The sequence below is a fragment of the Falco peregrinus genome, chromosome 3, assembly GCF_023634155.1.
Source record: "Falco peregrinus isolate bFalPer1 chromosome 3, bFalPer1.pri, whole genome shotgun sequence".
NCBI lineage: Eukaryota > Metazoa > Chordata > Aves > Falconiformes > Falconidae > Falco > Falco peregrinus.
The window spans coordinates 102,009,360-102,024,649 of NC_073723.1; the positions used below are offsets into that span (position 1 = coordinate 102,009,360).

Below are 15,290 nucleotides of genomic sequence, written 5' to 3' on the forward strand. Positions count from 1 at the left end.
ACTGTGGTTTCATGAGCACACCCTTTTGCTTTGTCCTAAAGGACAAGGTAATGCAAAAATATACAATGATTATGCTTTTCTGGAAATTGCAAGAATTTTTTGTATTTTATTTTTTTTTCAAAATTCAGCATACGGAAATGAAATTCAGCATAATGAAATGAAAGCCGGAGAGGGACCTTTTGCAAGGGCCTGTAGTGATAGGACAAGGGAGAAAGACTTCAAACTGAAAGAGGGCAGGTTTAGATTAGACACAAGGAAGGAATTCTTTACTACAGGGTGGTGAGGCACCTGCACAGGCTGCCCAGAGCAGCTGTGGATGCCCCAACCCTGGCAGTGTCCCAGGCCAGGTGGGATGGGGCTTGGAGCAGGCTGGTCTGGTGGAAGGTGTCCTGCCCAGGGCAGGGGGTTCATAAATAGATGATCTTTAAGGTCCCTTCCAACGCAAACCATCCCATGATTCTATGATACTCAGGAAAGCAGGAAATGCAGATCCATCAAATAGCGAGAAACAGCTGCTTTCTCAGTTGGAGGGCATAGTGTAATTACTGATCTAACTGATCTGTACAGATGGAAAACAGCTTTTCCACAAACTGACGTTCTTGTAAATGCTCTCAGGACCTTATCAGGAGTGAGCTACTTAGGGACTAGCTGAGAAGCGTAAGGCTGAGATGAATGAGGAACTATAGCTTAAGAACAACAAACTGAAAGAATGAACACTCACCTGTTTCCGACTGTTAGAATCCTCTTCTTTTATTTCTGCTTCAGGCTGAAGATCACCTTGGTAGTTGAGGTGCTCCATTCCCTCACCATTTTCTTCGTTTTTCTTGCCATTTAAATGGATAAGTTCTTCTTCCTCTGCTTCATCAACATTCTCTGTTTCTTCTGCTTCATCTTCATAACTCTCATTCAGTTTCTTCTTGTTTTCTACTTCACTTCTTCCTGTAACAGTTTCCCCACTTTCCTTTCCATTCACTACTGGATATTCTTCCTCTCCTTTATATGCCTCCTCTCCCCTGTCGTTTTCCTCTTCTGCATTTTCTTCTTCATCTACGGTTTCTGCTGGCCTCTGGTGAAAGGAAAAGCAGCAGCATTATGAGGCATTTTTAATCAGAATGCTCCACGCAATTCTGAAACGTGACAGACATCAAAATCACAATTACATCATCACTGGGCAGTAAGTATGCCAATTTGAGGTTTGTCTACACAGACAGAAAACACTCCTCTTGTACTAATACCCCATAATGCACTTTTATTCTACATTAAAAATATGTTGGTGAGATTTGAATGTATTACACTGGGTTAATTCATTTGACCATACCCAAAACAACCGGAATGAGCTAGATGTAATTAATACAGCAACAGCTATACTGTTGCAGCAGTTCCAGGTTCTCCGACATTCTAACATTTAGTATGTACTTGTCTATAAAATCCTGTCCCAACAAAATACCATACATCACCAACCCACAAACTGTTCCCCAAGAAGCATTTTACCTATGGACCAGCCATGCCATGCCAGTTGGTCCTGCTGTGCAGCTGCCTTTGCATCCACAGAAAAGCAGCAAGAAAGATGAGGTAGACCTACTGGTCACTTCCATAACATCATCCCCCTTCCCAAAGACCCCTGTGTAAGGTGGCACAATTAGGATTTGTTTGACATTTAGCAATTAATTTTTCCTACACAGAGGCAGACCAGCAGACAGGAGGAAAAGGATCTTGTCCCACATTGGAGAGGAGTAAGCAAAACTCACTGTAGTTATAGCTGCTAGCAGCATCCTTTCATGACAACCTGGAAGACCGATGCACATGCTCTCTAAGCTTTGTCATTTGTCTTCCAGTTTCCCTTTGAAGATCCACCTGACTATTCAGTGGACCAATGCCCCCCCTGCCAAGATGACTTGTATACTTGTGCTAAGGTCTGAATGAAAATAAAGAGAAAAAAAAAAAGCCCACGGGAGTGACAGGATGTATGCCTCCCACACAAGCTCATCAGACTCTAAATCTAATGCAAACAAGCTGAGAGCAACAGTTTCTCTCTGTATCAAAAGTATTTGCAATCTTACTATCATTAGCAGCTCCTTTATGTGCAGCTATATGCTACAGACCTGTATGTCTCCCTCACTAATACTAACGTTTCAAAAGAATTCTCTCATCACCTTCAACACCAGTAAAAGCCTTCAACACCAGCAATGTCAATAACTGAAGCCTCCTGATGAAACACCTCGCTTTTGTTTTGATATTTAAGTAGCAAGATAAGACAACTTTATTACGCCAGTGCACAATACTGCATTGACACAGCTTCAAAAAGGACAAGTGACTGTGTTGTAATAATCCATAGAATGACAAATAACTAGAAATATTACATGGTTACCTGACCAGATGGCTCCATAAGTAATTTTTTTAGTAGCCTCTATTTGGTTTTTATTCAAGTTTTCCTGACTGACTTTCATCTAGTAACATCAAACCAGCCTTATTACCACTAAAATAAAAATTAAACAAGCCAAGTCTTTACAGGCACCTTCAAAGACGGCACCATCCAAAGCAAACCTGAGACAGCTTCGGTAACCTCCAGCATGCAAAGATAGCAAAAATCCATAAATTCTCAGAAGTTGCCTGCTAGTCTTACGCATGTCACCTACTAATTTGTTTTCAGTCATCTAAGGAAATTAGCAGCTCTGGATTCTGACCAAAAACAGGGGAGGGTGAGACAAATTAAACGCACCAGACACCTCACTAACAGCGAGCTGTTTTGCTGTTGCTTAATGACACCTGCTTGACACAACATTACACCACCAAATGAAGAGAGGGGAGGAGCAGAAGAAAAGCAAACCAGGCTTTCTCAGTTAACTCTTGCAGCCATCCAAAATATTATTTTTTCCTGCTTTTTGTAACAACTGCCTGATGGTGGGTAGGATCAGAAGGGAACTATCTGCCCTTGCCTGAACTGCTTTAGTGGGGTGGCTCATTTTGGACTGCAGAAGAAGGTATGTAGACTTTACTCCGTGGTGTAAACCTATGTATCATAATGCATATGCTTCTATTGGTGTCATTGCTGTGGAAGCAGTCTTTGGCACAGAAACAGTGGATGTTTGAGAGGCGGTAATTTCTTAAGGTGCTACTAGCTAGACTCATTAGCCCTTATCTGTCTAAAATGGGTTGTGGATGCAAATTTTTTAAGAGTTAAAGCTGAGTAACACAGAAAATAAACACAGTGTTACTGAACCGTACCCAGAAACTCAATGGAAGCTCACAGGGAACTGGCATGAAATAACATTCAAATTTCAACTAATTTAAGTGGACCAGTCAAGCTAAATTGCCTGAAAAATAATAGTACAAAACCAGATCAGTAAAACAAACCCCGTCAGTGCAAGTGTAATTTTTTTTATAGTAACTGAAAATTTCAAGATAGTTGAGCATATTACAACAACAGCTATTACTACAGACAAAAATAAAAAGTCATGTTTACACCTAATAATTGGAAAGCAAAATGTCTTCTTCATTTAATCTGTTTTCAAGCTGCACTACATTAGAATGGACATTTTAAACAAGTTAAACCCAACACTGATCCAGAGGAAAAGACCTTCCAAAGGCACCTGGAATGTGGACGGTCCCGACAACTGGCGGGGCCATGGGCTGCGGAACGGCCGGCACGTTTCACGGGGCACAGCAGACCCTGTGGGCTGCGCTGCAGGGAGGGGACTGAACACCAAAACCACCCAGCACATCACACACTGCTCCTTACACAGAGAGTGTGATGCTTTCTGCTGAGATCTAATTGATCTACTAGCTATGCATAAATTAGCATCCTCTATTTTAACTACACCTTCTTCACCGAGAAACACATATACTCAGCAAAAGTTAGGTTTTTCACGTCGAGGGAAGAACATCTATGTGTATATGTACATGCAGGGAGGAAAACAGAAAAAAGGAGAAAACCAGAGGTTTTTACGGTCCAAAGCCTGTAGATGTTGTACATGCTTAACTTCACCTTCTTGAACAGTTCCAGTGATTTCAGTGAACTTGAACCAGTGAGCTAAAGCCTACATCAAAGTGCTTGTGGGGTCAGGGCATAATTTAAAGCTCCCTGGAGTCAATGGGAACCTTTCCATTGAATTTGATACACTCCAGCCATCCCCCCACCTACAACTGTACAAAATGTATACACCAAAGTTCCTGCAAGCTGTCTTCTCTCAGTCAGAATAAATCAGAATGGGTGTATGGAAAGCAAAACAGGTGTGCGCTGATTCAGACCTACATGTCCTTGCAGAAATTATCAGACTCATCTCTAGAGGTCAGCAATAATCTTGTGTACTTCAGGAAAGGCAGTGACATTTCACATCTTAGTGTTTAGCCTTTCGTCACTCATCTTTTAAATAGCCAGAATATCCCTGGTAAGAGCTCCCAATGTAGAACGCATGGGCTGATAGCCAGGACAGAGGTGGGACTCTGCTGCTCCCCTCTGCACCCAAGAAGTCAGTTCAGCTTTCAGCCAGCATGCTGGCTCACAGCAAGTCGTACAGGTACACTACATTTGGGAATCCTGGAAAAGCTCAGGGTGTCTCAAATCCAAAGAACCAGCTCTATCTCCAGCCCTGAGCGACAGGTCTGTCACCACTTTGTAACAGACCTGAATGGACATGAGCATCAAAGGCCAATATCGACATGTCAATGTGAGAGATTCCAGGATCGTAACAGAGCACAAGGGGCACTTCCAAAATTCATGTTGGAAGCACCCAGCCAGTTGTAGCCCAGGGTAATTAAACACGTATACTGTAATGAACTACAGAATAAGTGTTCCTGTGTTACTTTAGTCCTGTGTCCACATCACAAAAACCAACAGCACCACTTGAACCTGACAGCAATAAATTCAGGACTGGAGAAGCATCAGGTGATTTTATTCTTATTGCTTGAAGTAATTTTCACAGACAAGTTAGCAGCTTCTAGGACAGGGGACTTTCCTGGTGACTGTGATGGATTATCCTCATTACTCCTGTCATCAGAACTACTCGTAATACGGTTTGTCATTTTGGCCTTTTGTATGGTTGCAAGAAAATAGTAAGTAACCTTCTTTCTTGTGTTACTGGCTGCCTATTTGACATGAAGATGATGCTTTTGCAGTTTCCCAGTTGAATGTACAGTGGTTAAAATAGCCAGTTTTCAAACCATGAATGTCAGCATAATTCTCCGCTTGTCGCAGACTAGCAATAAAAAGACTTACTGACAAAAGACTTGTATATGTATATGGAAAGGCATGTTCAACCAAAGGCATGTTCAAGGCCAGGCTGGATGGGGCTTGGAGCAACCAGGTCTAGTGGAAGGTGTCCCTGCCCATGGCAGGGGGGTTGGGACTAGATGGTCTCAAAGGTCCCTTCCAACCCAAACCATTCCAGGATTCTATGTAGAACAACCGAAGTCATTCCCAACTTCATGCTGGAAACATGGACCCAGCTTGCCTTCTGGAAACTTCCTGACACACTAGCAGGTTGATGAGGAACAGAGTGAATTTCATTTTGCATTCAAGAAGTATGATTTCTTGATGGTATTTTTAATCTCAGCAAAAACAGAGTGTTTAAAAAAGAAAGATGTATTCTAATTACACTCATCACGCTATCATTCATTAAGAGCTACATTACCAAATGCCATCATCATTCAAAAGCAATAAGTCAGGAAATCTTCCGACATGGAAGCATTTGGTTTCTTTTCCTCTAGGGATGCTAATGTAACCTCTCAGAAGGTTTTTACATGACTGATACTAGAATATTGAAAAGTGCAGTATCACACATCATTTAAGGCGGGCGGAAATTATTTTGTGCCATTAACATAAAACATAATTTTGCTTTATTGAAGCCATTTGGAAATGTTTACTTGGCTAATGGTCACAACAGACAAACAATGAGGTAGACAACAAAAATCTCAGTTGTCACAAACACCAGCATGAATACATCTCACAAATGCAGCGTCAGGAACACTCAACTTGTATTGCACCAAACCTCTCCAGAACAGAGCTGCCCTGGCTCCTACCAGGCAGGAATGCTTTGTAGCAGCACTGCACGGATTCCAACAGCAAAACATTTTGTTCCCAAACAAGATAGGGTTGCTAAGTGACAGCAGCCCTCTTCCCTTCCACATCATTTACAAAACTCAGGCTCTTAAAAAGCAAGTAAATGGGTTAAGGGTTCATCAGTCTTGCACTTCCCACATAGTAAATGTGCTGTTGTTCCTGAAGGCAAAAAACTCTTTATCACCACAACATTTAATGATCCAACCATTTTATGAGTTGGATGCTTTGCTGGTAATTATTCAATTTTTTTACAACAAATGCAGCACCTGAGTCCACAGAGTCTAATTTTTCATAAGATCATAGCACCCAGAAGTCTAACTGGAAGGAATGGAAACCATGTAACTTGAAGCATAGAAAAACAGCTTTTCAAAGGCCATTCCTCAGTCTCATTGTGTGCTAACTGGAAGCATGGCCATGGCAGAGAAGAAAACATCTGATCAGATGTTTACTTCTCTGAGATGCACCTAAGTCAACAATATTTTTCTACATCTATTTCACTGACAATCACGCCTAGTTTTTCCGTAATATTTTCCATGCGTACAGTAAAATTTGCTTAAACTTCACACCCTCCAATCCAGTACGGTCTGTTGAGCATCCTTGTAGACAATGAGAAGCATTTTAAAAGCCCTACTGAGGCTGCAAAAAAACAGACCTTTTTTTTCCAAAAATATACAAAAATATACAAAAAAATGGACTCTTCTATGATGAATGAAGAATGCCCTAAAAGTTAAGCAAACTAAGAAATTGTCTGCTCTAGGATTGCTATATTTTTTCAAGACAGGCACACAGAGAGGAAGCTGTTTTCGATGCAGTACAACACTAGTTTTACAACAGAAGCGCGCCGGCAGGCTTTGCTCGGGACGAGCAAAGCCCTCCAACGGCTGGCCATGCAGGCTGCTAAAGGAAAGGTCAGACCTTGCTGCCATAGCTTCGGAATTCACAGTCATCCAACGAAGAAACTGAGGGAAGATCTGTCTTCTCATTCTGAGCCACAAGGAACCAACCAGAGCAAGTTTCCCTATCTCACGCAGGCAATGAAAAAAATTCAGTGTCTATCAGTGGAGCTGAAAGAAGAACACGCAAGGAAAAAACCTTATCCGCTGGCTTGGCAGCACTCAAAATCCAGAAGGCTTAAATTACAGCTGTACCATTTGTAGCAAAATTTGAACATAAAAAGTTCTGCATGTATTCTTTCCAAATGCCATTTTGAAATCTTTATTGATGTAGTACAAAATGTTTCCTCATGAAAAGTTCTAGCCTTTTTAATCAAGGAATATCTCTTCGAGCAGTCAGCCTGTTTTAATGTTGAATCAATGCACACTTTAACAACTTGCCTTTAGCAATAGGGAAGATAAACATTTTATTCTGTTCACTGAGGTGAATCTTGGGTCTCTAAGGCAAAATGTATACACCATAATGAAAACTGCAAATGAAAGGTGCAAATTTTCTGCTACTGATGATACACTCCAGCTACAGAGAGAGCACCTAGGGGAGCTACATGACCTCACATCACATTACAGCCCAGGAAATGGGGAATAATGAGTGGCAGCAGGACTACATTAATCAGTGGACATGTCTGTAATAATGGAAAGCAAATGGCTAGTGAAAGAACCAAGAGTGTCAACATCTACAAAAAAACTCCAAATCAGTGCCTGTTAGACAAATTTATCATCCAATGATTTTTACAAATAAACACGGAAAGAGAGAGGGAGATGGGGATGATGAATCTGGAGGAGGAATAAAAAAAAACCACCAGATTAATTCTACACCACTCTTTATATACACTAAAATCTTTAATAGCCAGTATCATACACCCCATGGCGAAGCAGGCTGGCACAACAACATCTGAAATCCTTGTAGGGGTCATGCAATGGACAACTTCTTATCTCATAACTCTCATACTTACCCCACCTCCCAAAGGCTTCATATGGGAGATGAACAAACGTGTTTATGGAAATGGATAAACCAACGCAACCTTGCAGTGTTATTTCAATACTATTACTACCACCTGCCGCTTTTGTATTTCACAACTTACATAAAATTAAAGGAAATGTAATAGTTTGTTCTGAAAGCTTTACAAGTTAGAAAATTTTCTCTCTCAGAAAGTTACTTTGAATAGATTTGTATTATCACAAATGAACTCAAAAGTAACACACTTAATTATAATCTCAAATTAAAAAACCCTTTTGTTTTGCTGCCTCAGTGAAACTGAGAACTGCACTAAACCCACTTTGTTCCCTTGCTATTTGCACAATTGTTTTCATAGTCTGTCACCAGTTCCCATGGATGCTGGCAGCGTGATGTAAACAACCAACCTGAAGTCTGCATGTCAAAAGAAGAATTACCCATTTCGCATTTGGAAGCTGCAGTCTTAGTACAGAATATAGAACAGAAGGATCTGGTTTGGTTTTAGGCAAAACACTGATTTTTCCTTCTTGATGTTCAAGTACAACTGTCAGCTAGTCTGGAGTAAAGCAAATCCTCTTCTTTTAATGTGTTCTCAGCTGGCAGACAGCGTTTTACAGAACAGGACATAAGCGGGTGTCTAGCCAGTACACTAAGTTTAGTTAATGGCTAATCTGGCATTTGTTCAACCATGTACTTCAAATGGCAAGACAGAGAAGGTGCATAAAAAGAAGAAAGACTAAGCTCTATCTTCACCACCTCATTTATGTGCCTGATGGAAATGATAGCATATCAGAAGTGTCAGCATTCTGGTGAAAGCTGGCATGTAAATATTTATGCATTATGCAAGATTGTCAAGCCCTGGCTGGCTGTCCTTTTCCATATTTCTAGAAAAAACAGAAACTGCAGTTCAGATAAGAAAAAGCTATAAAGCTTTACATCACAGAATTTAAAACTATTTAAAATGGTCATTAATAAGAACCTGAACGTGTAAAATGCTAAATAAATGCTTCCAAGGTCTGAACAAGCTCAGTTATCTGGGAATAAAAAGTACTCAGTGGTACTCAGAAGGACCTGGCTTCTTGCCAGATTACCTAGGAAACTATACATGAAGTCTTAAAATGATAAATAAACCATGGCTTGTGTTGCAATAAATGTTGGGGGTTTGTCTTGCTTTTCTGAAAATATGAACATCAGATTATTAATATCGCGCATCACTGATTTTTAATTTTTTTCTTCCCCGCTCAAACACACTTGCTTCCAGTTCCTTGTCCAGGTTGGTAGCAACTGAAAAATCAGTTGGTAACAACTGAACTGAAAAATATTTCCATTTGAGGACGATGAATGGGCCTTGGTACATGAGCTTAGAGGCATCAAGCAAGTTCCTAGCGTTGCAAATTTGCCAGCACAACTGATGCTCACGGGCAACTGTATCAGCAACTGCAGCTACCGCTGCCAAGTGCAGAAGTGGTAGTGGAGCGTTAACTGTTATCGCCTCCCTAGGGATGGCCATCATCCTCTGGCTGAGGCAAACTGGTGAGACACAGGGCAGAATGGGCAGAGCTGTTGCCTGCACTGTGGGATCTCATGGAGAAATCAGGCAGCCATCTCCAGGGTACTTGGATTTCATATGAATTGCAGTCGACCTAAAAAATAAGACCTGACAACCCAATTTACACTGTCAAATACTTTATGCGACCCAGCGGAATTCTTTACACACCTTCAGAGGCCAATAAACAGGCTAATCATTTCTTAATTTGATTAGTACACTGTCAAGACCAGGGCAGAATATACTTCAGGATGTCATAAGAAACAAATATGAAGATGACAGGTGGCATGTTCTTCCCCAATGTCAGTACTATCAGTACAACCCAACACATCCTAATTACCACAACACCTCATGAGGACAACTGCAATTAACAGGGCTGACGAGCCCAACAGGGTTTAGCACAGAAGTCTCTGAGGCTGGGGCAGGTATTTGCTGTGAAAAGATACAGCTGTAGCATTCCTTACATCAGGGACCAGGACAGTCATGCTCTTGCCTCTTTCAATCACCTGATTCACTTGTCTTCAAGAACAATGTCTATAAAATAGCTGAGCAACACTCCTTCCCATTAAAGTGAATAAATCACTGAGAATGATCCTTCTGAGAAACAGCAGCCTAAAATGAAATGAGAGATCCAGATTTTTTTCAGATGGTATGGTGCCATTCTTCAAAGTGGCTAAGCAGCAGGTTTGTATGTGGCTTTTGTTAATGTACAGATTAGTAACACAGGCGGCAGAAATTGATATAGAAAGTATAAGGTCATAATTCTTCTACTTCCCCCTCAGACATTTTTTAAAAGCAGAACACAAGCAAAACGTAAAGATGTCTAGTATTCTTTTACCCAATACAAATAAAGTGAAAAAAAACATCAACGCAGTAGTTAGCACAAAACCCCAAAGGTTACTAAAAAAAGTTGACTATAGGACTGAAATAATCAAAGATGGACAAAAATGAAAAATTATGCTACAAGAGACCTCAAGAGCAGTGGTCTCCAAACTGTTTTGATTGCACAGCTTTATCAGTGAAAACTTTTTGATCATGAATCTCCAGTATATGATTATTTATTTATTTATACATTATATACGTGTGCTACTGAAGTTCTAATTTTTTTTCCTGCATCCCAATGGATAGTCTTGCACAGCCTGGGCTGGGCACACTCCACTTTGAAGACTATTGCTCCAGAGATCATCTAGGGCAGCGCTCTGCTGCACTGACTTCAAAGTAAAAGTGAGTTTTTTGAGGCCCTTTCTGGTTTAGTTTTAAATATCACCAAAGGCAAAGATTCCCCACCCTTTCTGGACAGGAAAGTGCTTACAGTTCTCACTGTTGAAAATATTTTTCTTATGTCTGATTAGAATTTTCCTTGCTGCAACTTTTGACCATTGTCTCATCCTTTTTCTGTGCACCACAGAGGGAAGCCTGGCTCTGCCTTCTCTGTTGCTGCCTCTGCAGCTGGAGAGCAGTATGATCTGCCTTCGCGTGCTCAGCTGTCAAGATAAAATAGATGCAGTTCCCCAAGCTTCTCCTTGTGTCATCAGCTCTAGACCCCAAAACTTTTTAGTATGTTGCTGTGCTGGACTCTGTCCTGTTTGTAAATCTCTCTCTTGTACTGGGAAGGACTCAAAACTGGACAACATATCCTAGATGCAGTCCCAGAGGTGCCAAGGAAGATAACCAGTTCCCTTGATGTGCTGGCTGGAAGATAACCAGTTCCCTTGATGTGCTGGCTGTGCTTTTACCAGCCCAGCCTGCACTGTCCACCTCATCACCAAACGGGCACAGTGCCGACTCGTTGCCAGCTTGCTAGCCACAGGAGCCACATGGCCCTTTCTGCAGTTGCTCCCTAGCCTACATTAGCCAAGACCATACCAAGACACAGTTACTGTGTTCCAGGCGTCCAGCTTCAAATTTCTCTTTGTTGAGCTTCATGGGGCTCAAATCAGCCTGTTCCTTCAAGCTCTTGAGATTGCTTTGGAAGGCAGCCCTTGCATATCAGCTGATAAATGAGTTTGGCTTTACTACTGGCCCTCGATAAGGCTGCATCCCATGCCATTATCCATGTCACTGATGAACATATTAAAAAGTATCAGACTCACTATCAAACTCTAAGGACCACCATCCATAAATAGGTGCCAGTTAAATTTCAGACAATTGACCTTTTAATTTCACCCAACCAGGTTGTTTTTCATCTACCTTGTAGCCCACAAATCCAGTCCCTACCTTCTTTAAAAATATCTACATCCCTATATCTACCACTCTTCGAATTTCTCCTACAAAAATGGAAGTCTACACTAAAAGCAAGATCAATGACAATAACTGCTGTCCCTTCATCCACAGAGCCAGTTACTTCATCACAGAGGCAAAGAGGCTGGTTAAGTAGGATTTGCCCGTAGTAAATCCATGTTGGTTATTCCCAATCACATGCATCAGTTTCCATTTCTCACCAAGCTTTGGATTGCCCAACTCCACCCCTGCACGCCCAGGCAATGTCTCTATACTGCTCCTTAGCAGTCCATCCCCTCTTCTGCCTCTTCTAGTATGAGGTCAGGAGTCGTCTGCTCAAACCAGCCTCTTGCTGTGCCTGCTTGTCTTCTTGTGCATGGGGATAGTTCTTGTGCTTTGATGAAGATGCCCTTGGAGATCAGCCACATCTCCTGTGTTCCTCTGCACTTCAGGGCAGCCTCACACAAGACCCTCCTGCCTGCCAGTTTCTCAAACAACCTAAAGTCCACTCCCCTGAATTCCAGGATTTTTATTTTGTTATTTTCCATCCCCACTTTCTTCAGGGTCTTGAACCCTATTGTCTGCAGCTAAGGCTGCCACTATCACATCCCCAGCCAGCTCCTCTTAATTCATGAGTAGCAAATCCAGCAGAATGCTTCTCCTAATCATGTTTCCCACTACCTACATGAAAAATTTGTCTCCAACACACTCCAGAAATCTCCTGGATTGTTTGTGCTCCATCATGTTGCCCTGGCTAATTAAAGTCTATTTACAAACAACAGTTTTTAACTCCCTCTCTCCCACTTGTTTACAATCTTGTATTAACAACTGTTTCTCAGCACTGAGACAACCACCAGGAGGTCAGAAAAATGCCCAAGAATCAAGAATCTCTTATGTTGTTTGGATGATTTTTAGCCTGAGAAATCTGTCTGGTAAACTGTGATTCCTTACACTGCAGCATGAATCAGAAACAGTATCTTGTGGCCTAGGTGGCTCTCCCCGAGCCATTATCAGCAGACAACAAAAGCACAATGCAATGTCTTGTGGACTGGACACAAAGTCAAACAAGTTGGAAAATTCTACAAAGACGTAAGCTGAAAAAGAGGACTGTCTTGTGAACAATTCACAAGCAGGAAGGGAAAAAAAAAAAGGTAATTTTTCAGAAAATAATTTAAGCAGTTCTATTCTCCATTGGAATAAACTTCAGCTTACCTCTTTCTTATATTATTTCAGTTCACAGGAGTTTCTTTTTAAAACAAACCAAAAGTAAAACAAAGGGATATAATCTTATCTTTGGTTATCAAGACCCATTTATTGTACATAACGCCTACAATTAAAATCTGGCCAACTAAGTATCATGTTGTTCCAACAGAAGAAAATGCTGGCAGCTTTACTAAAAATCAGATAAATCCACACCTGTTTGTGGTTGAGGACTGCAGGGATCCTGACCTTGATTCTGTGCATAGTCCTTTTACACTGTTCCACCAGTATAAAGGGACTGCAATCCCAGTGGATTTATTTGGTAGGTTGTGACAGGGAATCCTGAGTCTCTACGGCCCTATAAGGGCTCTCAGAGCAGATCTGAAGCTGATGAAAAGGTAACTGGTATTTTACACTGTAACAGAGAAAGGAAGATCTGCTAAAGCTCCCATAAAAGAAGCCATATCATAGAGCTGTTAACGTCATCCCCACAGAATCATGCTATACACTTGAAAGAAACCCGGGAAAGAAAAACAACACACAACCTGTGATCCTAAAGAAAAAACGTTTACTTCAAGCTTGATCAATACCTGGTCCAGTGGAACTTCTACACGAGTATCTTCATCTTCCTGCACTTCAGCTGCCCCCCACATTTCAGACTCCTCTTCTCTGGCTTTGTAAATATCTTCACCTACAATGGGAAAGACACAGGCGGAAGGAAGTGAAGTCCAACTGTGACACTGTGTGGCACAACCACGGAACTGCATTCAGTGTGGTTGCTGAAAACAGGTTTCTGAGCTGACCCACCATTCCCTATACAGGTCTTTTAATGAAGTTTTCAGTCTCCCATTATTGTCAATTTGTTTTCCTTTCCTTTCCTTTTTAATAACAAATACTTACATGCTGCACCGTTTGGGAAAGGGAAGAGGAAAGGGAAGGGAAGAGGGAAGGGAAGAGGGAAGGGAAAAGGAACAGACACTGAACAAAGCCCTGTATCTGAATTTCCTTCACTTCTGGCAAAGTCAGTAGTGAATCTGAACTTAATACATTACAACAACAATGTATTATTTCTGTTTCTACAGTCAATGATAGTACCCTCTAGCAATTAGCATTCTAACACACATCTAGCAAAAATCTCAGGCTTTGAATCAACGTGGTGAACCACAACAGGAGTGAAAGATTAACCCAAACAGTTGAGATTAATGCCACTCCCCACCCTGGGGTATGTGCAAGTAGAATTATAGCTGAAACTCCACATCCACGTTAAAAAAGCACATACTCCTAGCTAACAAGGTTAATGGTTACAATGATACTCAATTTTTCAAAGATATTACACCATTTAGTCATTTTTTCCCCCCAAGTGTAAGTAATAACTAGGGGTCTTTGAAGTTCCTAAGACAGGTCTTTCAGTACCAGCTAACTAGGAAAGTAAAGACAGGTACATATAGAAAACAAGCAGTTTCCAAGTGACACACATTCCTCTCCCCCTTTTCCCCCAGAATGAAAACAGCCCAGAAATTAAAACACAGGTTACTCCAAATCATCCCACTTTATCTATCTATCCACCATCTATCTAGAAAGGACAGATGCCCCTATGCTGATGTGTTCATATCCAACAAAATAAGCAACTACAATAAGAGGAAAAAATGTTTGTACTGTTTTGGACTGCCTCTTCATTCTTCATAAAACAATGTGAACTTGATAATATCAACTGACCATGCAAATTGATCTACGCTGCTGGACACTTAAATAAACAGCCCTGGCGTAGCACTGAACCACTGACAGAACCATTGAGGAGGAGGAAAAAATAATGGCTAAAACCCAAGACTTAGAGAAATCTGGAGTCTACCTGCATAAAAAGTCAGCACTGACTACTATGAAGGTTAGTTTTCCAGTTACTTTCTCATCACCATGAAATCCAAGGGAAGAGTTTCCCTTGGGAACAACATTCAAAGGTACACTGCAAATGGCTAGCTGGAGGGGAGGTGCCAGCTCATCCAGGTGGCCTTAGATGTCTACTGACAGGCCACCGACCAGGGCACCACAAAGGAAAGCCGTTCTCACAGTTTGAAATGAAGAGGCCGGAATAGGAAGCACATGAACCATCACAGTGATATTCCAGCATGGTACCGCTGGCTGCATTTTAGGAGAGAGATTTTCTGATGGCCATAGCAGCTTGAGTACCTGAGCATCAGCCCCACAGGAAGCCCCGCATCCCGCCAAATGATCCGTATTACTCATCCTCTGGAAGTACCAGTGTTGGAAATACCATGCAGTTCTTAGCATCATTGACTGGATTCTTATCCTAAATATCTCACACATCCTGAAAAAGGTCTTGTCTTCACACTTAGCATGGAG

General features: G+C 41.4%; 1 protein-coding gene across 2 annotated transcripts in view; it reads right to left on the bottom strand.

Moving 5' to 3' along the window:
• The window catches only part of DCDC2 (doublecortin domain containing 2), a 68,362-nt gene that overhangs the window by 4,045 nt on the left and 49,027 nt on the right, over positions 1-15,290 (bottom strand). For both annotated transcript variants that reach the window (XM_055800958.1, XM_027788816.2), the window contains 2 exons: positions 13,523-13,623; positions 722-1,066 (listed from right to left, as the gene is read on the bottom strand). In XM_055800958.1, the coding sequence (XP_055656933.1) occupies positions 722-1,066; positions 13,523-13,623 (446 nt within the window). The remainder of the gene's footprint in view (positions 1-721; positions 1,067-13,522; positions 13,624-15,290) is intronic.